The sequence below is a fragment of the Lynx rufus genome, unplaced genomic scaffold (assembly GCF_022079265.1).
Source record: "Lynx rufus isolate CCGP_SWC_20201006 ecotype Redwood Valley unplaced genomic scaffold, mLynRuf1.p SCAF_5, whole genome shotgun sequence".
Lineage (NCBI taxonomy): Eukaryota > Metazoa > Chordata > Mammalia > Carnivora > Felidae > Lynx > Lynx rufus.
The window spans coordinates 24353758-24378497 of NW_025814867.1; the positions used below are offsets into that span (position 1 = coordinate 24353758).

At 34.9% G+C, this 24740-nt stretch overlaps 1 protein-coding gene across 2 annotated transcripts in view; it reads left to right on the forward strand.

The window, feature by feature from the left end:
- The window catches only part of TBC1D5 (TBC1 domain family member 5), a 549135-nt gene that overhangs the window by 323511 nt on the left and 200884 nt on the right, over positions 1-24740 (forward strand). For both annotated transcript variants that reach the window (XM_047100344.1, XM_047100345.1), the window contains 4 exons: positions 5244-5332; positions 6876-6926; positions 7023-7092; positions 12854-13026. In XM_047100344.1, the coding sequence (XP_046956300.1) occupies positions 5244-5332; positions 6876-6926; positions 7023-7092; positions 12854-13026 (383 nt within the window). The remainder of the gene's footprint in view (positions 1-5243; positions 5333-6875; positions 6927-7022; positions 7093-12853; positions 13027-24740) is intronic.

Here is a 24740-nt window from a genome sequence, read left to right on the forward strand (position 1 = left end):
ATTTAGAGAGAGAGAAAGCGAGTGGGAGAGAGGGAAGGTGACAGAGAGGGAGGGAGGGAGGGAGGGAGAGAGAGAGAGAGAGAGAGAGAATGAGAGAATCCCAAGTAACCTCCATGCTGTCAGCACAGAGCCTGATGTGGGATACAAAGTTCAAAGACCAAAAACCAATCAACCAACCAACCAACCAACCAACCAAAAAGGAGACTAGGAGAAAATAAGTATCAATGTAGGATTTTTGGAAGCAAATAACTGAAAACCTCATTCAGAATAACTTCAAGTCTAAGGATGTTATTAACACACTTTGCAAGAAGTCTAGGGGCAAAATGGTTCTGCAGCATTAGTTCAGTAGTTCAGACTCCTCATCAATGATCCAGGTTTCTTTCTGTTTTTCTGTTCTCTCCTCATTGTGTTGGCTTTTGTCATCAAGTGTATCTCTTCATTGTGCCCTTTCTTCTTTCCAATATTTGAAAATACTGCACAGTAAAGGATTTGATGACAGTGAACCAAGTCATAATAAAATCATCCCAAGTTGTACATTTGTTTCTCATTTTTCTTTAGTGGAAGAAAAAAGTCAACTAAGGAAGTGTTGTAATAATGAAAACAAGTTCCACAGACAAGGAACAAAACATAATAACTGCACTCAGGCATTTATGATGTATGTGGCCCACTGCATTTGTAAGGAAAACTAAACAAGAATATGGAAGATCAGATTCTGGATAATTTAGACAAAATCAATCAATTACTGAATAAGAAAGTATTATTAACCTACTCTTGGGAGTCACTTAGTAAGATTTAATTACTCCCTGTACATGTTTAAAGTCCTATAGATTCTTTACATAGAAATAATACTTTGCTAAAGAAGGACTGAATATTTAGCCAGATCAAATTTAAGAAAAAAACCTTGAGTTTCATCACAAGCTGTTAAAGCTATTATTTTGTACTAGGTGACACCCCGTTTAACATCGACCATATTGTTAATAGTTATGGGATTTTATTGAATTAATGAGACTGTTATCATGTAGTAGAATGTCTTGCTGAGTTAATTGAAACTGCAGAGATTATATAAATGGTATTAATGAACTTTGACTGCCTGATGCCTCAGCTTTAATAAAGACTGCTTGGTGGGCTAAATGAACACAGGCAGATAAAAGAACAGGTTCAATTTTGTGAGCCTACAGGCTGTTGATGAAGAAAACTTCGTTACCTTTATGTTCAACTGGCATGAGTTTGGAGTGCAGTGACTACTAACGATCCAGCAGGGATAAAGACTTTAAGCAAGCAGAAATGCTGATGGTATAGATGAAAGCAAAATACACATTTTGGGAACCAATAAGTATACTAGACAATATATTGTGTTTTATTATGCTTTGTCAAATTAGAGCATATCGAATTTATGATCATTCTTTCTAAATAGTTCTCTTTTCCTTTAAAGATGCCTATACACTTGCCAGTTGTAATTATTAATCAGGTTTTACTAGTCTAGAATTAAGAGTAAAACCAACAATCTCTTCAAGTCTATTTGAGAAAATACCCCCAGTTTAGTTAGAAGTCAACAGTGAATTTGTAAAAGGTTGTCCTAATGATATTCAGGGAACTCTTAATTTCCATTATACAAAAAGCACCCTTATTGATTTGATATATGGTTTAATGTTCTCCTTTTTTTTCATTTCTAATATTGTAGTTCAGCTTTTACCAGTACATTGCTATATGGAGAGGTAGATATTTAAATTTTTTTTTCAACGTTTTTTATTTATTTTTGGGACAGAGAGAGACAGAGCATGAACGGGGGAGGGGCAGAGAGAGAGGGAGACACAGAATCGGAAACAGGCTCCAGGCTCCGAGCCATCAGCCCAGAGCCCGACGCGGGGCTCGAACTCACGGACCGCGAGATCATGACCTGGCTGATGTCGGACGCTTAACCGACTGCGCCACCCAGGCGCCCCGGAGAGGTAGATATTTAACCAGCCAGTCACCATCCAGTGAATACCTTCTATGTGGTGAGCCTGTAGCAGGAGCTAGATTTTTGTATGTACACATAGATATAGTTTATCACAGTTTATAATTATATAGTCATTTCTGTGCTTATTTTATTATTGTGTGTCTTGCTGTCTGGACTGCAAGCTCCATAATGGTTAGGAACTTGCCCACTTCATTTACATCTGTGTTCTCATCATTATCATAGGTAGCTAATAATTAGTTAATTTTTAGAGGGAGAGAGAGAGAAAGCACAAGTGGGGGGCGGGCAGAGGAAGGGGAGAGAGAATCTTAAGCAGGCTCCACACCCAGCATGGAGCTGGACTCAGGGCTCGATCTCATGACTCTGAGACCATGACCTGAGCCAAAATCAAGAGCCCAGTGCTCAACCGACGGGGCCACCCAGGCACCCCTGTTTTTGAAATATGAATTTGGAAGGTGAATGATGCATGAGCAAATGGAGACTCTGTATAGTGTCACAGAAACCAGAAGGAAGAGAAAATTTAAAGAGGGTTGGAAGATGCATTTAGGCAAAAACTCATTCTTGTTAAACCAACCATTAGTTAGAGAATACATTGAGAGGGAAAAGACCCAATCAGAAGATCACCGCCACCATCAGCAACGACAAAAACCTAGTGAGAAACTAAGCAGTTTTACCAACTTTTGGGCTAGAAAATGTGTTGTTCTTTAAAATACCTATTTTCTTCAAGTTAATGTTAATGCAGTGCCAATAAAAATTGCAGTATTTTGTTTTATCATTTTATTTAAATGATACTTCAGCGTACCTTCTAATTAGAATAGACAAGATAATTTTGAGAAAAAGAATAGAAAATATGGCAGACTAGAATATTTTGCAGCACAAGTCATTAAAATAGTAAAGTTCTTGTCAATAATGAACAAACCAATGGAATGCCAGTAAAAGCTGAGAAAAAACAAGCTCTAGCAATTCAGTGTATGGTAAAGATGACATTTCAAAACTCTTGGGAGAAGATGGGTTATTCAAGAATTAGTTGAACTCTTGCAGAGAAAAATACCGATTTATTCTTCAGGGCAAAAATAAATACCGGATGGGTAAAGAATTAGCTGTGAAAAAGAACACTACATACTCACCTAACCTCAATATAAGGAAGGTCTTTTTAGGCATGGAAGCAAAACAAGAAGCCATGAAGGATGATGTCTTGATTTGACAGTTTTAAAGAATACAGCTTCACTGTGACATAAGATATCATCAAGATTAGAAGACAAATGATGAATGTGGACAAGCATATGTAACAAAAATGACTACAGGTTCCTATCCTGAGTTGGTGAAGAACTATAACAAATCATCAGGAAAAAGGAAACACTTCATTAGGAGAAAATGGGCAATTCATTAAATAAAAATGGTCAATGAAATTTTTGTCAGTCTCACTAGCATTTAAATAAGGTAAACCATTTGACTATGAAGTTTTAAAGGATTAAAATAAAACAAAACACTACAAGTTAGGATGTATGAAGTGGCAACTTTTATGCCCTAAAGTGAGGGAGTTCTTTCTGAAGGGCAGCTTAATTGTGTATATATCAGAGACTTTAACAAATGTCTTTACTCACTTACCCAGAAATTCTACTTCTAGGGACTTTATCCCAAGTTAATGATCAGAAATAGGCAAAAAGATTACCATAAGGATATCTAGCATAGTTTTTAATTTCTTTTTTTTGGTTCCTTCCTTCCTTCCTTCCTTCCTTTCTCCCTTCCTTCCTTCCTTCCTTTCTCCTTGTCTTTTTCTCTCTTTTTTTTTTCCTTTTCTATAGGTACAGTAAATACAAGTACTATAGTAAGTAGCTTGTACTTTGATGATTAAATTATGGCACTTGGTGTTTGGAATACTTTGAGATTATTCCAGGAGAATAAACACCTCATGATGATTTTAAAGCGTACTTAGCAGCACTTAATTCCATTTTTTTCTGGATCTCTACCATGCTCTTCTAAGGGATCATCAAATAGTCATTTAAAGTTTTGTTTATTAAGGACGTGGTTAATTAAAAAGATTGAAGTGGTGTGTGGTAATTTGTCTTAATCACAAGTAACTATTCAATGTATCAGAGATTATTTTGCACAAATGTCATAAAGTCCTAATTCAGGTCTAGTGATAACTTATGAATGAACTCTGATAGAGTTCACTTTCATCTTATTTTGTGCTGACCACTAGCTTTCTAAGAATAGCCTGGTGCTTCTAGGATGTACAGAGGGTTGTGCGACTGCCCTTCCATCATGGAAGTCTCTGCTTCCGCCAGTGAAACTCTTCCCTTTGCCTCCATATTTTATTTTTATTTCCTATAAAGGTGGTGTTTTGTCTTATTTTTTTAAATAAAAGATCATCCATAATTATTAAGCAAAAGGAAAGTGATAATTTACTCACTTTAAGAGGCAGAAAAGAATATAGTCTACTTTTAACTTGTTAAATATGTTTTCTGATGCTTAAGGGGGGAAAAACATTTCATTTAAAAGGCAAATTATTTACCTTTTCCACAATAAAGGATAAATAATGAATTTTTAGAGATAGCTTAGTAGCTAATATGCTTTTTTGTTTCTGTGCCTATTCGTGTAATTCATGGGTAACACCAATATAAGGAAAAAGAAAATACAATTGGTGAATTCACTAAATAAATTGAACAGTAACCTTATAGTTGAAGTAGACAGGAAAGAAATTATGGTCGTTTTCAGATTAAACATGTTGAAAATCATACTTCGAAAACTTTGCTGTCATACCTGCTAGAGATTGTTTCTTTTATTATCCAGCATTTCCAGCTAGCTGACTTCAGCTCTTCCTAAATCTACAGACATCCTAATTTTGAGCCATTATGTAATGAAAACACTGGATATAATTTCTTTAGGTCTACAGTTCTCAGTTGCCCTTCTTACTGCAGATCTTTACACTGTAGCTCATGATTATAATTTGCATAAATGAAATTCATATTTATGAGTACAGATCCTGAAGCAACTGACAGGTGCAAGGTTGTCTGCCATGCCAATTTATTGTTTGTTGTGTCATTTAAGCAAGAACTGTTCTCCATGTTTTAAAGAAGAAGAATTTGTGCTGTGGTTGAATTGGAATCAAATTCTAAAAGTAAATAAAATCTCATTTTGTAGCTTTTCATTTTATGCATTTCTCTAAAATATGGAAATGTTGGCAGTAAGGATCAGTTGAAGAAGCATTTCACTGAGCCTATTCTGTCCACTGGTGGACCCTCAGCATCTTCCCCCTCTCATTTGTCTTGCTCTTACGTTTCAGGGCATGCACGAGCTCTTAGCACCTATAGTCTTTATCCTCCACTGTGACCACCAAGCTTTTCTTCATGCCAGTGAGTCTGCCCAACCAAGGCAAGTTTTTATATGAGCTCCATCTGTTTTTTAAGCCTTGCGGTAATCATCTTAACCTCAGAATCTTTTACGTTGAAGGTACTTTTATAAATTGTAAACATTTGGTTGTGTTTCATGTGGCTGATTATTAATTCCACTTAGTAGTTGTAGTCCTATGGGCTATGGGCAAATTTGTAATTGTAATAGTATTTGCAAGTCACAGATCTGTGCCACAGGAAGACATTTAAGTAGCGGATCAAGAAGAAGAAATTTTGGTGTAATGGCAAAGTGCTATTGATTAACAGTATTCATATGTACCATCCTCTAATGAACCATTCTTTCACTACAAGCTTCACAAGCTTTAACTTGATCTGAGATCCTTTCTCCTCACCAGATTTGACTGAGTTCAGGTCATAAATAGGAGACCAGTACTCCAAAGAACCCCAGTCTATAAATAAACAAAAATGGTTTGTCATGTTTTTGAGATACATTAATGTATTCTTTCTAGCAAATAACTTTAGTAATTGTATGTAACCTGGGCTAATTGTTAGAATTTGTTTTCTAACTTTAAATGCCCTAACTGATGGCCCAGAGAAGTAGCCAGGAAGTATCTTGGGAATGGAAGCTGTGAGATTATAAACTTTTGTCAGAAGGATTCCATAGGCTGACCCATCCATATGCAGAACAGAAAAAATTAACACATAACATCTTATGTGTTTATCTATATGATTTCTATTAATTAAATATAGCCATCCATTTTGCTCAGCATAAATTAGAGTCTTTGTTAAATTAACTTTTGTTTACTGTATTATAGATTAGTATTTTCTAGTTCATTTTGAGTGTCTCTAATTTTACTGAGTTTATTGGATCTGACTAGAGCACTTGTATCTTAATTACCCTTTATTCAGTTATTCTAAAGTATGATATGGATGAAGTTAGTATTGTGATCCTATTTTCATGCCAGTTTTTATCTTTTTCAAAATGTGTACATACATCATACTCCACAGGAAAGTATAGATGATTGAAAATTACTTTTAAATAATTTGGACATGCTGCTTTAGCAGTTTCAAGCCATTGAAAGGTAAAAGCAACACTAAAATTTGAAAGAGGTACTGTCACTGATTAATGGGTATTAAAATATAATAAAAATAGAAGCCATTAAAAGAACAAAATGTTTTTATATGGTATATTTGACCAGTAAGTAAATATTTGTTTTGTTTTGTTTTGTTTTGTTTTAGAAAAACAAAATAGATTGTGAAGTAACCAATTTATTCTAGATCAGACACATTCAAGGAATATATTGTCACATTTTGTATTTTTTATTTGTAGCAATTAGTTATTTCATTGTGGTACATACAAGGTACCTAGTTTGTTTTTGATCTTTCTAGAAAGAGAAGATTTCATTTGTTAATGGAATTGATTTTTTTTATTTAGAAAGGATGATTTTTTTTCATATACACATTATATGAAAGTTGGCTTATGAGTATAGAATAAGGTAACCTCTGCAGCATCCCCTTCTATTAAAAACATTATACATATTGATTATTTGTATTGCTTTTTCAAGTGAGGAGATGAAAACTCTCTTGAACCCTGAGTATCTGGAACATGATGCCTAGTAAGTACAAAAGCTTTCTATTATGTTACTTTTTTACCCCATTTCTACTTTAATAAGGGTTTAACATTAACACTGTATTATTTTTCTAATTTTTAGTGCAATGTTCTCACAACTTATGGAAACTGCTGAACCTTGGTTTTCTACTTTTGAGCATGATGGTCAAAAGGTAAATATTATAGTACAGATATTTTCAATATATTTGGGGGGGAAACAAATGATTTCAGTAAGTAGCAGCATCTAATCAGAGAAGCAAAGCCATTATTACTACTATAAAAAAACAAAAATTTAAAAAGACTTACAGAATAAGATTGAATTGGGGATCTAAACCATGTTGCTAGTAATATTGGCAGATGTACAATGGTAGTATAAGAAATTGCATATAAAGAGAAAATTTATTTTATATGTATATGTATTATCCATGCAATAGATCTTCTTTAAAAATTACTGTAAATTTTAAATGAAGTGCATTTATCTACTTGATCTGTTGTTGTCCTAGTGAGTTGATAGACAGACATGTTGTTACTGAAGTGCATAGATTAACTTTGTACCAGATAGGTTGTCTTATTTTTACTAATGCATCACTATTGAATTTATACATTTAGCATCAATACCATTTATCCTTACTCTCTCTTATTCTTTTTAACTATAAATTTTATTGTGTGATGTAACTGATATACCATAACATTCTCCTTTTTAAAGTGTACAATTTAGTAGTTTAGAATATTCACAGGATTGTGCAAATGCCCTTACTATCTAATTTGAAAGTATTTTCATCACCATAGAAGGAAATCCCATACCCATTAACATACTCTGCATTCTCCTACTCCCCAGGGTCTCTGGCATCACTGATGTACTTTCACTTTCTATGAACTTGCCTATTCTGGACATTTCATGTAAATGGAACCATATCATATGTGGCCTCTTGTGATTGATTCCTTTCACTAACGTAAAGTTTTCAGTGTTCGTTTATGTTGTAGCAGGCATCAGTACTTCATTCCTTTTCATGGCTGAGTAATATTCCACTATGTGAATATACCACATTTTGTTTATCCATACATCAGTTGATGGACATTTGGGTTCTTTCCCTTTCTGGCTATTAGAATAATGTCACTATGAACATTTGTGTATAAACTTTGTGTCAACACATGTTTTCAGTGCTCTTGGCATTCTTCTGGGAGTAGAATTGCTGAGTTAACTGACATTTTAAGTAAACATATATGCTAACTTAGATCATTACGGTGTTTTCATGGTTATTACACGATATCGGAAAAATTGCCAATTATGCTGGCAAGGGATGTCATTAAGAGTTTTTGGTAAATTTTTTTCTATATGATTCATTTGCTTTATGTTGGTGTGATTGTTTGCATTCTGGTCAGAAACCATATATTCTTCTGCCACTTTATTCCATCTTTTAAAAACTGAAATGGATAACTAATGCTTTTTATGCCTTTGGTCTAGATCAGGGCAGACTACTGTCTGTAGGCCAATTTGGTCTGCCATCTGTTTTTATACAGCTTGGGAGTTAAGCATGACTTTTACATTATTAAATGGTTGAAAACTATCAAAAGAAGAATAATATTTTGTGACATATGAAAATTATATGGAATTCAAATTTCCATGTCCATAAAAAAAGTTGTACTGGGATACGTCCATGCCTGTTGGTTTCTGTAGTGTCTATGGCCGCTTGCTCATTACAACTGCTCATTACAGAGTTGAGTAGTTGCAACACAGACTATAACCTCTAAAGCCTAAAATACTTGCTGTCTGGCCTGTACAGAGAAAATTTGCCGACCTTCAGCCTAGGTGATAAAGTCTTTCTTCAGCAATATGTCAACATTTTACATTTTGTCAGGATTATAAGAGGTGAAACTTGTAAGCATATTTGATAAACTACTGTGTTTTAGAACAGTGTATTTATTCTTGTCAGGTGATTTGATGAAGTCACAGACTTATGTGAAAAATCAAAATTTTGAACAAAAAGTATTTTAATACATTTAGATATAAGCATCCTGATCATGTAGGGGTCAATTGTATTTTATAACTGTTTCACAGTATCTGCGAAACTGAATGATAAAAATGTGAGCATTACCACTTTTCAGTTTCACCCATTCATGCTGATATCACTGAGTCAAGTTCATGAAATGGCTAAGACAACACAAAAAAGGATATCCATTTTATCAAGGAACATATAGATGTGACCTCTGAAGATTTATATTAATTACTTGCATATATCGATAATATATTCCTAGAAAGCACATCTAATAAATCCGTTCTTCGTCCTCCCCTTTTTATTCTATGTCTTGACCCTGTCACCTTTTTAAAAAGAAGTTTGAGCTTCATACACTTCTCTCTCTTTCAGTTCTTCTCTGCTCTGTATGCTGCCTAGGTTAGCAGACATACTTTCCTTAAGACTTTCTTGATGAAGAAAGCAGTGTGTTGGTTTATATAATGGTGTAAAATTATCTCGCTGAATCCCTGTAATTGGCACTGACCTGTAGACCGCATTTTGAGTACCACTTAATAAATGGTTAAAGATTGCTGGTTTTGTTGATACTTGTAGCTGACCCATTTGATTAGATCTGTGAAATGCAAATGGCATTTTTTTATTCTAAATCCTGAAGGTAAGGGATATCTAATATTAACTATTTTCTCTTTTGATTTCACTGTTACATAAACTGTTTATCATTTAAGTGATCATGAGCATTACTTGTGAGTTTCTTGAATTTAAGAAATGTTGTTGTAAGTATTAGCACAGGGGACATGTTTTCAAACTACAGTTTATATACACCTGTAGTTCTTAGGCTACTCATGAGTATCTACTAAGCATTTGAAAAATGGACTGCGTATACTATTGATTTAGTGACAACTCATTCTGTTCAACCTGGAAATTGATTACATGCTTTCATTAAGTTAAACATTTTTAACAGGTTAATTTAGGATCTGTTCTCTCTAAAGCCAGTGATTGTATCTCTACAGAAGTATGTTTATTTAAGACCCTTACAAAATGGCTAGATCTAGTGATCTGTTTCTCATGTGACTGACAGAAACCCTGCCTGAGCTCATTGCCTCCACCTGACACAGTATGGTATTCAGCCACACGAGGTTCTTCATTAAAGAAAAGCTACATGACTAAAATGAGTGAAATGTTGAATTGTTCTTTTTTTTTTTTTTTTTTTTGGTAGAAAGAGAAAGCGTGCATGTGTGTGCACACAAGCGAGTGGGGGAAGGGCAGAGGGACAGGCTCCATGCTGGGCATGATCTCCTTCTCGAAGGGCTCTACTCTGGGCTCGATCTCATGACCGTAAGATCATGACCTGAGATGAAATCAAGAGTCGAAGGCTTAACCTACTGAGCCACCCACATGCCTGACTTCTTCATTTTTAAAGGAAAGTTGGCTTCAGGGAAACACTATCTTTTGAATGTGAATGGTGTCTTACAATTAACATGAATTCCCCCCCCCCAGATTATTTCAATTTAGTATCAGGAAAAATGTTAGCAAGAATTATAATTTTTTTGAAAATTATAGCACCCTATCATCTGAAGAGAATACTCAATAATATAAAATGAGACAAAGGTGTCTTGGTTGTGTTATTTTTATAATAAATGACCACAATATAGAGGTATCTTTTTCTCCTGTCTATACGAATTAACAGAAACTAATTGAGCCATAAAAATCGGTATGGTCTTATATCCCTAAATGCACTTTAGGAAGTACAAAGGACAGCATTTCTTTTTAAGACTTGAAATGATCCTGGGAAGACAGATGGAACCTCTTCCAGGAAATTTTTCTTTCTGCTAACACATGCCCCTCCTCCTCTGTACTCTGTACCAGCCTGATTAGTGATTGCTCCTATGTGGAATTCTAAGTTTTTTGTGTTAGTCTTCCTCTTCCCTACCCCTTCAAGGGCAAGAGCTTTACCTTCTTTATTTTTGTGCCGCTGAATTTGGTCCAGTGATGAAAAGATGATGTTCCTTTTAGAGATCTCACAGTTTAGGAGGCAGAGAAGTAGAAATGGATACTGTAGTAGTAAAGAAGATGATGAAATAGAACCTGACACTTGAGCCAAATCTTTAAATACACTGGGGAGCTTCTCTGTGGGAATACTGGGGAAGGGCTATTTCAGGTAAAAGAATGGCATCCCCAGGATCTCTGGGAGCACAGTGAGAGTAGGGGTTGGCCAGATAATGAAAGGCCTCATAGACCTGGCTGAAGAATATGCCTTTTGTTTTTTGCTTTTGTTTTCTTTTCCTGAAGAGCTATTTAAAAAGTTTTCAGAAGAGGAATTTGGCATACTCCAATATCTTTTTTAGATGGATTACCAGACATTTTGGAAGATAGATTTAAAAGCAGACCAGGGCACTTGGATGGCTCAGTTGGTTAAGCATCCGACTTTGGCTCAGATCATGAACTCATGGTTTGTGGGTTTGCGCCCCGCATCAGACTCTGCACTGACAACTTAGAGCCTAGAGCCTACTTTGGATTCTCTCTCTCTCTCTCTCTCTCTCTCTTTCTCTCTCTCTCTCTCTGCCCCTCCCCCACTTGCACTCTTCTTTCTCAGAAATAAACATTTAAAAAAATAAATAAGTAAAAGCAGACCAAATTAGGGGCAGTGAGACCAGTTAGGAGGAAAGAAATGGTGAGGACCCCAAATCAGGTTATAATAGTCAAGCTGTAGGAGAGAAGACCTAGTAAAAGTGTCTTAAGTTGTTCCGAGGAGATAAAATTGGCAAAGCAGGTGTTCTTATTGGAGGATGGTTTGAGGTGGGTACGGCGAAAGGATGAACATATTTTTGAGCAGAAGATGATAAACTCGGTTGTGGGCCTCCTGAATTAGAGACCCTTTTGCAACCTAAGATTCCTTGCCAACATGCGAATGTATGGGAGAGAACCCAAGAGGCTTCTAAGTTATGAATACAGATTTAGAAGTCTTTGGAAAAATGGGTATTGGTTGAAGCACTTTGTATGAGTGAGATCAGTCAAGTAATCACATGCAAGTAGAGAATCAAACTAAGACCATATCTGTATGAAAAAGCAGAGTTGCAAAGCAGAAACAAAAGTTTGAGCTAGAGAAATAGAATGAGGATGAGTGGTAAGCAGGTAGTCACGAGAGAATGATGCTGTAAATCCCAAGATTGGAGAGAGAGAGAAATTAAGGGCTCAGCATAAGAAAGGGTCACACATAATAGGGAAAATCATCAGACTCGGGATAGTTGAAGTTTCCATGAAAGAATTAGAAAGGGTATAGACTTATCTTTCTTAACTTGGGCTTTGGAATGGGAGGAAGGAAAGTTGTAGTCAGCTACGTAGTTGTTGTTTTTTTGTTTTGTTTTTTTTGTTTTTAGCTCAGCTACACTCTTGGTCTGGAGAGTTTAAAACTCTTCCTACTCAACTATAATTAATCAAAGGGCAGTTAGAAAATATCTTCTTTTCTAATACTAGTTTCCTTTTTTTCCTGACTTTTTTATAGTTTTGAGAGCTCAAAGTAAAGCAGTTTTCATTTGCTGTTTTTCATGTTTAAATTTTATGCCACAAGAAATACCTTTTCATCAGAGTATTCCACTTAGGTACGATGGCTGATTAGACAGATTGGCTGTAGACAAGTAGATTAGCAGCCGCTGTAGCGAAAGTTATCTTGAAAAATATTTAATTTAATAATTTAATATTTAATGTCACCAGAGAAACTGGTCAAGGGAAGACAGGTAGAAAATATTTTAGAAGGCATTTCCTGGCCTTTACATTATGTGCACAATTCATCTGTATGACGATCAGCAGATGATTCCACAGTTTAAGCATTTGTCATGAGATGATTGTCATGAGTTTTTGGTTCTTATTTAAGCTTCCATAGGTGAGTACATTCAAGAATGATGTTTATACATTTGCTCATTTCATATTGAAATAACACATGCTCCATTTTTTCTGTTTGTAGGGAAAAGAAACACTGATGACTCCCATCCCCTTTGCTAGACCACAGGATTTAGGGCCAACGATTGCTATTGTTACTAAAGTCAACCAGATCCAGGATCATCTACTGAAGAAGCATGATATTGAGCTTTATATGCACTTGAACAGACTAGAAATTGCACCACAGATATATGGGTTGTAAGTACTAAAGTTTACATTTCAGCTATATCTAACTATGACTTAGGGTGGTTTCTGTATGTCTCAGATTCATAGAGGTAAGAGCTGGAATTATTCCAGCTCCGCTTCATTTCCTATGTCTATTGTGTCCTATGTGCCAGACCCTGTGCTCATTACTTTCACAGATGATATTTCATCAAATATTCCCATTAACCTTGCCAATTTAGTGTCATATGAGGTAAGAAACTTAAGGCTTACACTGTGTTTATGCATATTAAATAGTGAGGTCATAATTCAGATCCAGGAAGGATTGGCTCCATAATCTGCAGAGCCCAGTGTAAAATAAAAATGAATACCCCCCTTAAAAAAAATTAGTAAGAATTTCAGGATGGCAACAACAGATCATTAAACCAAGCATTCTAAGAAGGGCAGAGTCACACAGGTCATACACACATGAAGCCAGCCCCAAACCCAGCCAGTCCTGCAGTCTATCCATGTGTTTTCCATTTTATTGGGAATTGCATTTGTAGAAGTGAACTCAATGTTCCTCAGGGTGAACACAATATGGTAATCATTTTCAGCCATGTAACTTTTGTAACATGCTATCACAGAAGAATAGGGAGCCAAGCGCTCCTCAGAGGCGTGTGTTATGTTTGTATGTGTGTTTATTCAGTGGCTTAATGAGTAGGAAAATTAGAAAGATTGCAGTTCTAATAAATATAAATTTGTGTAGTGCTGCAACATTGAAACAATAAAACATTCATATCTAGTGCTGGACAGTTCCTTGGTAGATATTTTCTGCAATTCCCATCTCTCAATTAGGTAGAACTTGGAAAATAGAGACAATATTATTAAGATGTACATAGTAGATGCTCAGTAAATATGAATTTGTTATTTGAATTACAAAGAATTTCAAAAAATCGAAGGTTTAAGACCAGAGCAGAGTCTGTTTCTTTAGCCCAAAGAAATATCAGTGAATGTTTTCTTTATGTTCTCATGTTACATACAGTCTTTCACTGATAATAACTCTGCTATCTATCATCTCTGGAAACCCTGAACTGTGATTAAAGATGTCTGCTTTTCTGTGTAAATGATGCTTGTTTTCATTTCTGTGACTTAAACTTGTGACTCAAGTTTAAGTCTCAGCATTGAGAGCAGCTCCATCATTCCCATGAGAAATGAGAAAGTTGAGGGTAACATGCATATTGGGCAGTACTGTAAGTTATTAGTGAATCATCATTTACACTTAAAAGTCTGGCTAATGTGTTTGTGATTGTAGACATAAAAATGTATTTTAAAATAGCTGGTGGTAAGGTCAGGAGTTAAATTCTATATTCCTCTCTACTGTGCACTCAAGTGGTTTATTCAGATCCCAAAGCCTATTTTACACCCTCAAAAATTGTTTACTAAAGTCTAGATATTGGTCTTAAATATTGGGGAAAGAATTTAATGTTGGACATACTTATCATTTCTTTGAAATGCTTTATTGTTTATTAACTTTTTGAGATGGTGCTTTATATTGCAGTGGTGGGTGGCATGGGCTTGGGTAAGATGATTTATAAACCATTATGTTCCAGTTTCCTTTTCAGACATTAGTTTCCATCAGCTTTCTCGTCATCATAATCATTCCTAGAGCTTCTTTGACATCTGACCAGCACCCTCCCAATAAAATTCCATGATCCATGACATAATCATTCTTAGTCCTTTCAACTTTATTTTTCAGCAGTAACCATAGCTGACTCATTTATCCCATTATTTTAGTCATAGAATCTCATCTGCATTAACTGAAAATGTACATTTTTTTTTAAACTTCAATGAAGTCACTCGTTCTCTTAATTGGTCTCTACTGCATTTTATAGTGCAAGGAGTTTATCTATTCACTTCATTTATTAAATTTGATTGTATTATTTCTATTTGTGGGACACATGTAGTTCAATTTTCCTTTGTCTTTATGCTACTTTCAGTTGTACTACTCATCTGTATATTTCCTGTTGATTACTGTTAGAATCTTTGGGGCCAAGGAAAAATATGAGTATAGTATGCAATAGCATTTAGAAGCACAGACTTTGAAATGAAACAGATCTGTTAACCGTTTTGATCCTTGGTTTCTTCGTTTGTGAAATGGATATTGAAAATAATGGTACTTACTTCATCGGGTGTCTATGAGAATTATAATATACAGAAATCATAGTGCTGAATGTGTAGTAAGCATTCAATATCATTCAATATATGTTGGCAGTCCTTCTATTGCCATTATCTGTCATTACCATTCCCCAGTTAGGATGTCATGGCTCTGTGAGTATGATGTTCTGCGTGTTTCATGAACCTTTCCACCTCTGGCTTTCTATGTTTTCTTCACCAAAGCATATGAATAGCTTCTACTTAGGTGGAAACTTAACAGCTATCCTTCAGACCAGTGCTTCTAAAGAGCCAGTATAGAGCTGAGGAGTAAACTTCTAGAAACAGATTATAGCAATTTAGCAAAATAATTTTGTGTCCCTAAGGCTAAAAGAATATTGTAGGTTTGTACTTCAGGGAAATGAATTGACATAGTTTGTTTTGTTTTATGTCATAAAAGTAATATTAATCTAAGTAATTGCTGATGCTACTGTCCATTCCTGTTGAAATCAAGCTGGTAATTTAGGCTGACATTCAGTATTCATGCTTAAAAACAATTAATTGACACTTTGAGTACATTATCCTCAAGTTACAAACACAAAATAATCAATTTTCAGTTAATAAAAACTATTCTTCTTTAAGATATCAGAATTCATAATAGGCATCATCTAAAATGTGCTTTTGCTTGCCATTTTTTTTACAAAATTTTTATTTTTATTTTTTAATGTTTATTTATTTATTGAGAGAAAGAGAGAGAGAAAGAGAGTGTGTACGCATGCATGCGTGAGGGAGGGTCAGAGAGAGAGAATTTGAAGCTCAATCCGAATCTGCCAGCACAGAGCAGGATGCAGGGCTCAGTCCCAGGAAACATGAGATCATGACCTGATCCAAAATCAAGAGTCTGATGTTCAACCGACTGAGCCACCCAGGTGCCCCAGAATTTTGATTTTCAAACAAGTATTTTCTTGTATACTGAAATGTTTTAACAAAATTAGAAAATGATATGATAAAAATGCCAATAATGAATGTATCAATGGGAAATGTTATCAGTATTAACAATTTGCATAGAATGGGGAATAAATCATATATATGTGAGAATTTAAGTCTGCTTTATAATATGGTTATAATTGTCATTAAGAGATGTTGCAGTTACTCCATTTTTAGAAATAGTTTTGTTCTGTTTTTTGTAAGAGAATATATGTGGAAGTCTCCTGATGTGGCAGATGAGCCATATACAAACATACTTCTTGTATTTTGCTAATAAATTTATTTAACAAAATTAGAATTAATTAGTATAAAAATATTAATTGTACTAACATTGGCTAAAGTCATTCCAAATTAGCTTATCTAAATTTTAAGTAAATTGATGATACTTATCTTGAAGTGTGGGAATTAAATACCCATGAGATTTTGAATATTATATAATAATTTGCTTACTAGTGCTATTATTTTATGTACTTAAGTACATTATCCCCTGGATAATTGTAGCTGGTTTTTGTGTTACAAAATGTTAAATCAATCAACTTACTGTTTAGTTAAACAAAGCTAATTTTAAGTTAAATGTGATATTATAAAATGATATTTCCTAGAAGTAATTTACACTGTTTTTCATTAACTTTATGAATTATTACTCCTGTTGCACTTTGATCAAAGTTTCTCTTGCTTTAATACAAATCATTAACATTTTGAATTGTCTTTTGTTTGCCAGTTATTGATGGGTATTAGACTTTTAAAATTTTAGTTCTGTAGGGGCCTGTCAGTGCATGCTGATTAACATCCAAAGCAAATATTGACTACATTATTTCCAGCTTTCCAAGGTAGTTTCTAAGGGTTGCTTTTTTTGGCATCTTCATTTTCAGTATGACAATAGGAATGTGCTGTGATTTCATCACATAGGGGTTATTTTTGTGCAAAAGCCTCTAAAGTACCAGTGTTAAGGTTCCATTCCCAAGTATGTGCTTGTTTGAGTCCAAAAGACTCTTAATCACAGATTCAAGTATAAAGACTGAATACCATTTTCACTTAATACCCTAATACTATTTTATAGAGAGACCAAAAATTGAAGCTTAAAAATAACAATTTTTGCTAGGCCAGAGTAACTGTGTTTTATTATCACCCTTTAATATATTGAATCTGTATATTTTCAACTACATTTTATACTCTGATATAAATAGAATACATAATAAGCATCTGTGGGATATGCAATTAATGTCACTTTTGAGGAAAGACCCTCATAACACACTTGGGCTTTGGCATTCTTAAATTATGAGCTCTTTACAACACTCATGGGATAAATTTCATATCTCCCAAATGTTTAGTATACATCTTCCATTTCCCTTACTTCCTGTTTTCTGGATTAGCAGTTGTTTTGCTATGGTGGTTTATAGTGATTTAATTGGGGAGGTTCTTGGTTACTGATTAATAATCTGCTAAATTTTGTGATATAATTTTTAAATATTTATATCAGTATATTCTAACACATATCACAGTGTAATTATGTATGACTGCTAAGTTTTTTAAATCTATATTTGAAGTGTAAACATATAGTAAAAAATACAATCCTTAGTCATCAAAGTCAGTATAATTACCTTAAAAATTCTGTCTCTCAACAATTTAAACAAATAGCTTTCTATTCTAAACACAGCTAATGACTGAAATATTCTTTCTTTTCAGTGAGTGTTGTGTTATGTTATACATTAAATGTAAAAAACATAATGACGGACTAAAAGGTGAAGATCCAGTGATACCTTATCTCATACCACTGAATATTCCCCCAGAATTACCTCTTTGGGAAAAAAAAAATGGTTTTTTCTTCTTCTATATGAAGAATTATCATGCTTAAAAATTGTAGAGGAGAATAATACATTATTTGAAATAATGATTAATAATTGTTAACATTTATTGTTTTCTGTGGGCTAGGCATTGTACTAGAGACTTTACATAATTATTTTACTTATTTTCACAACACCTTGGAATGGGTACTATTATCCCCATTTTGTAGATGAGGAGATCACAGCTTATAAAGGCTTATTTAGATCAGATGGCTACCAAGAATCTTTGAAGTCTTTGAGGCTTTGAACTCTTGATCCTACATTCACACTCTAATTTGAGTAGGACTAGCAGTGTGGTAGAAAATCAAGGCACTCAAAAGTCCTTTGTGTGAGCTTGGACCATGAGCCAAACTCAGGGTGATCAGATAACAACAAAGACCAGGCAGATGGTACAAGGCCTGGAATCAGAGGAGTTTTATTGGTAGTGATCAGAAACAAGCCTGCTACGGAGGAAATGGAAAAATCAAGGGCACTGGAGAGTCTGAGGCCCACAATAGTGTAGCTAATTGATGACGTAGAAGAAATAGAATCTGCACTGCCAGAGTAATCATGCCTTTTAAGTAGACAGAGGCCAAAAGGGAAAGGATGTGCCCAGTCATACATACACAGATTTAGGAAAGGTACCATCCACATGCCTTTTTAGGTAAATGTATGTTCCTCACACTGAAAAGTAAGTAAACATTAATAATTCAAGTAAGAGGAAAGCAGATCTTCAAGGACTTCTAGAAAGCAATGTAACCAGTAAGATAAGTTTAGGCGTATACAGCTGAATGCCTCTCCTCTGTCTCTTTTTTTCCCCTTCCTATACATTCCACCCCTAAATTCCACATATGAGGGAAATCATATGATATTTGTCTTTCTCTGACTGACTTATTTTGTTTAGCATTATACTCTCTAGCTCCATCCGTGTTCTGCAAATGGTAAAATTTCATTCTTTTTGATGACTAAAATTACACATACATACAGTGGACACTTGGGCTCTTTCCTTCAAATCTGTATTTTTCTATGCTTTGGGTAAATACCTAGTAGTGTAATTGCTGAATCGTAGGGTAGTTCTATTTTTAACTTTTTGAGGAACCTCCATACTGTTCTTCAAAGTGACTACACAGTTTGCATTCCCGCCAACAGTGTAAGAGGGTTCCCCTTTCTCTGCATCCTTGCCAAGACTTGTTGTTTCCTGTGCTGTTAATTTTACCCATTCTGACAGATGTGAGGTAATATCTTATCATGGTTTTGATTTGTATTTCCCTAATGATGAGTGATGTTGAGCATGTTTTCATACGTCTGTTGACCATCTGGATGTCTTCTTTGGAAAAATGTCTATTCATGTCTTTTGCCCATTTCTTAACTGGATTGTTTGTTTTTTGGGTATTGAGTTTGATAAATTCTTTATAGATTTTGGATACTAATCTTTTATCAAATATGTTATTTGCAAATAAATAAATGTGTGTGTGTGTGTGTGTGTGTGTGTGTGTTTGTGTATTTCCCATTCCGTAGTCTGCCTTTTAGTTTTGTTGAACTAAGAACAATTGTAAGAACAATACAATCAAAACAGTTGTAAGGACCTCATGCAGGGAAAACAGTATGAGCAAAGGTCTCTGTGTTTGAATACCATCATAGATACAAGACGAACTAACCAGTTTACTAAAACTACAGTAAATTTTGTGTGAGAGGAAAATGCAGTGCCAGGACATGGGAACTTTTATATGCCATGATAAGAACAATCTAGACCTGTACTGACCAAAAGGTAACTAACCACACACATGTAGCTATAAAATTTAAATTAATTAAGGTGGCTCAGTTGGTTGAGTGTCTGACTTTGGCTCAGGTCATGATCTCATGGCTTGTGAATTCGAGCCCTGCATTGGGCTCTGTGCTGATAGCTCAGAGCCCAGAGCCTGCTTCAAATTCTGTGTCTCCCTCTCTCTGTGCCTCTCCTCTGCTCAGGCTCTATCTCTTTCTCTCTGTAAAAAATAAATAAACATTAAAAATTTTAATTTAAATTATAAATTTACTTCTTTAGTCACACTATACTTATTTCACGGGCTCAGTAGCCAGTCATATATGACTAGCAATTATTCTGTTGGACAACACAGATATACAACAATCCAGTCATTATAGTAAGTTCTGTTGGACAGCATTGGTCTGTATCTTTACTCTAAAGTAGGGGAGGTGGCATTGAAACATTATGGTTTCTGATCATATTTGTGATTTAGAAGGATTACTCTGGTTGCACAGTAGTAAGAGATTGGACAAGTAAGAATCAGGTAGCAGTGATTAGCTACAAAAGTAGTAACTTGTGTTTTCTCAAAGAGATGATATGATGGCAGCCTGAAACAAGATAAATGCAGTAAGAATAGAGGTAAGTGGAAAAATTTGGGAAATACCAAGTTGCTAGAATTGGCAGGACTTGTAACTAATTGAATGTGGGAGTGAGGGAGAAGGAAAAATCAAAGATAATTTGGACAGCAAGGTCAATGATGGTAAAAATCACAGAAATAGTGAATAGTAGAGAAAGAAATTTCAGAGAAAGGAAGAATTGTATTGAGTTTGGAGTTTCTGTGGAACCATGGATACTTAAAATTGAACGATATGGTTCTGGTGTTTGAGAGATTGGAAAGTACCTGTTAGATAGCCTACATGCTATATGTCGTTGCTAATTGAAGTTGCTAGTAAAGTGAGACAAGAAGGACAGAGATAATTTTCTAAAGAATATCCACTGTGTGTAACAAACTTTTGAGAATATAAAGCAGGAAGTGATTTGGTATAACTGGCATTTAAAATAAATTATCACAGTTTGTGTGTTTAAGAGAGAGAGGTAAGACTGGGAACAAGGATACCATTTAGGAGGGCTTTGCACATGTCTGAGTAGATAATAGCAGTGGGGAAGAGTCAGTTTAAAGAAATCTTACAGATAGAATCTATGATTTGGTAATAACTCAAAATGTTGCATAATACTTGGGAGAGTGGAAACGTTGTGGATTAGAGCCACTACAATTTTAAAGCATCCAACTGCCCTGTTGGGCCATCCTTTTATTCATGTGCTCAAGTGACTATTTCAACTTCATTTTCCCTTTCCGCTAGCCTGAATCTCCCCTTGTTTTCTGTTCTCTGGTTGATACTTCTGTTCAGTCTTTCTTTGTATACTTTGGAATTGACTGTTTACCTCTCCTGCATGACCATGAGTCAGGTATTGTATCTACAACATTTTTATTCTTTTCCTTTTTGCTGGTTTCTTTTTTAAGAAAAAAGTAGCCAACAAAAATGCTGCTTTGACCTTTCTCCTCTAGCAGCCCTACTCATCTCCTCTTTCCTTCTAAACTTCCACAAACTTCTTCTCCAGTTTCCATTTTCTGTTGATTCACTGTCACTGTGGAGATACTGTAAGTGGTCTAAATACACCAATTGAAAGGTTGAGAGTGGCAGATTTTAAAAACACAACCCAGCTATATAATGTCTTCAAGAAATACACTTTAAATATAATGATATGGGCAGATTAAAAGGTTGGGAGAAGACATATCCTGAAAACATTAATGAAAAGAAAGCAGAGTGGCTATGTTAATATCAAATAAAGTAGACTTCAGAGTACAGAGAATTATCAGATACAAAAATGGACAGTGTTTACATAATGATAAAATGGCCAGTCCCCCAAAAGGACTTAGCAATCCTAACTGTGCATGCACTAAACAACAGAGCTGCAAAATATATAAACCCAAAACTCATAGAACTGAAAGGAGACATAGACAAATCCACATTTACAATTACAGACTGTCAATAATTGATAGAAAATAACCAAGTATATAGAAGAACTCAATAATAGTATCATCCAACAAAATCTAAGTGACAGTTATAAAACACTTCATCTATCAATAGTATAAACATTCTTTTCAAGTGTTCACAGAGCATGTACCAAGAAAGATGATATCCTAGGTCATGAAATAAACCTCAACAAATTTGAAAGAATTGAAATCATACAGGGTGCGTTCTTTGATCACAATCAAATCAAATTAGAAATAACAGAAAGGTAACAGGAATTTTGCAAATGCTTGGAAACTAAATAACACCCTTCTAATAATCCCTCGATCAAAAAGGGAGTCTCAAGATAAATAAAAATTACATTGACGTGAATGAAATGAAAAAACATTATGTCAGAATTTGTGGAACACAGCTAAAGCAGAGCTAAGTGGGAAATTTACTTCACTATCTGGTTACATTAGAAAAGAAGAAAAGTCACGGGTGTCTGGGTGGCTCAGTCAATTAAGTGCCCAACTTCGGCTCAGGGCATGATCTTGTGGTTCATGAGTTCCAGCCCCGCATTGGGCTCTGTGCTGAAAGCTCAGAGCCTGGAACCTGCTTCAGATTCTGTCTCCCTCTCTCTCTGCCCCTACCCCGCTTGTACTCTGTCTCTATCTCTCTCTCAAATTGAATAAACATTAAAAAAAATTTTAAAAAGGAAAAGGAAAAGTCAAATTGTAATCTAAGCTTCTACCCCATGAACCTAGAAAAAGAAGAACAAAATAAAGCAAGCAGAAGGAAATAATAAAGGTAAAAATTAAAACCAACATAATTAAAAGCAGAACAACAATAAAAAAAAGAAAAATCTATTTCTTTGAAAAGATCAGTAAAATTAACAGTCTATCAAGAAAAAAAGACCAGAAGAGAGTGGGTGTGGCTATAAAAGAACATAGGTAGGATCCATATGTTAATAGAACTTTTTTTTTTTTAGTTTATTTACTTGAGAGAAACAGAGATAGTGTGAGCTGGGGAGGGGAAGAGAGAGAGGGAGAGAGAACAATCCCATGAAGGTTCTGCTCTGCCACCACAGAGCCTCACACAGGGCTCAAACTTAAGAAACTGTGAGATCATGACCTCAGCTGAAACCCAAGAGTCAGATGCTAACTGCCACCCAGTCACCCCAAAGGAATATTTCAGTATTATGACTGTATCAGTGGTTATATATCCTGGTTGAGTTATTGTACTATAGTTTTGTAGGATATTAACTTTAGGGAAGTAGGGGTCACAGAATCTCTACTATTTCTTACAACTGTGTATGAATATATAACTATCTCAAAACAAAAAGTATAAAATAATGTCAGTTCACATGGCTCACATCTTTTGCCATTTTTATAAATTGGGTTATTATTCTTAGTACTTACTGTGTTTTGAGAGTTCTTTATATACTCTAGGTACATCTCCATTGTCATTTTTGTGATTCACAATATTATTTCCCAATCTGTGTCTTGTCCTTTCTTTTAAGTATCTTTGATAGAGTAAATATTTTTAATTCTGGTGAAATCAACTTTATTAAATTTTTTATCAAATTTGTTTTGATTCGTATCTAAGGACTCTGTGCTTAACCGAAGTCAAAAACATTATATTTTCTTCTAATTGTTTTATAGCTTTATGTATAATTCATCTTGAGCAATTTTTTGTATAATGTGAAGGGTATAGGTCAAGGCTGTTTGTTGTTTTTTGTCATAAGAATGTTCACTTATTTTAGTACTATTGTTGAAAGATTATCCTTTCTTCATTGGATTTCCTTTGTCTTTTGTCAAAAATTAGTTAATTTTATTTGTGTGGGTTTATTTGTGAACTCTCTATTATGTTTTATGGATTGATCCCTGTACTTAATAGAATTTGTCAGTTAAACCATCTAGCTTGGAATGTTCTTTCTGGAAAGTTTTTAACTATAAATTTGTTATTTAAGTACATATATGACTACTCACATCATTTCTTTTTTGTTTGTTTATTTTTATTTATTTTGAGAAAGCAAATGGGGGAGGGGCATACAGAGTGCGAGAGGCAGAATCCCAAGCAGGCTTCATGTGGTCACGTGTGAGTACAGCGCTCGAACTCACCAACTGTGAGATCATGACCTGAGCCAAAGTCAAGAGTTAGACACTTAACCGACTGAGCTACCCAGGCACCCCCCCCCCAACGTTTATTTCATGAGTGACTTACTTATGTTGTTCAAGAAATTGTATATTTCATCTAAGAAGTCAAATTTCTGAGAACAAGTTTGTACTTCTTCATAATCCTGTTAATTTCTGTGGTTCCTATAGTTATATACCTTTGTGTGTGGGAGCGTTCATGCTATGGAGTAATTTTATGTTACCTCTTATCTGCCTAGAAGTTTATCAACTTTATTAATGTTTTCAAAGAACCAAATTGAGGTTTGATTGATTTCTCTCTCTGTTCTGTCTCTTTTCCCTCTACTTTCAAATTCATTGGTTTTAGCTCTTACCTTATAAGTTTTTTCCTCTTGACTTCTTTTGGTTTATTTTGCTCTCGAAATATTTAAAGTGGAATTCCAGGGGTGCCTGAGTGGCTCAGTAGGTTAATCGTCCAACTTTTGATTTTGGCTTAGGTGGCTCATGGGTTGGTGAGATTGAGCCCCGTGTTGGGCTCTGTGTATGGGATTCTTTCTCTCTCTCTCTCTCTCTCTCTCTCTCTCTCTCTTTCTCTCTCTCTCCCCCTCTCTCTCTGCCCTTCCCCTGTGCACTCTTGTGCGCGCTCTCTCTCTCTCTCTCTCTCAAAATAAATAAATAAATAAATGTTAACAAAAAATAAAATGGAAGCCCAGATTAATGACTTCAGAATTAATTTTTATAATATAAGAATTTAAAACTGTAAGTTTTCTTCTAGGCACTGCTTTAGCTGTGTCCCTACAATTTCAGTATGGTATATTTCATTTTTCTTCAGCTGAGGATATTTTAAAAATCTTTTTAAAGACTTCTTTTTTGTACCATGTACTAACAGAAGTCTGTTGTTTATTTTCCAAATATT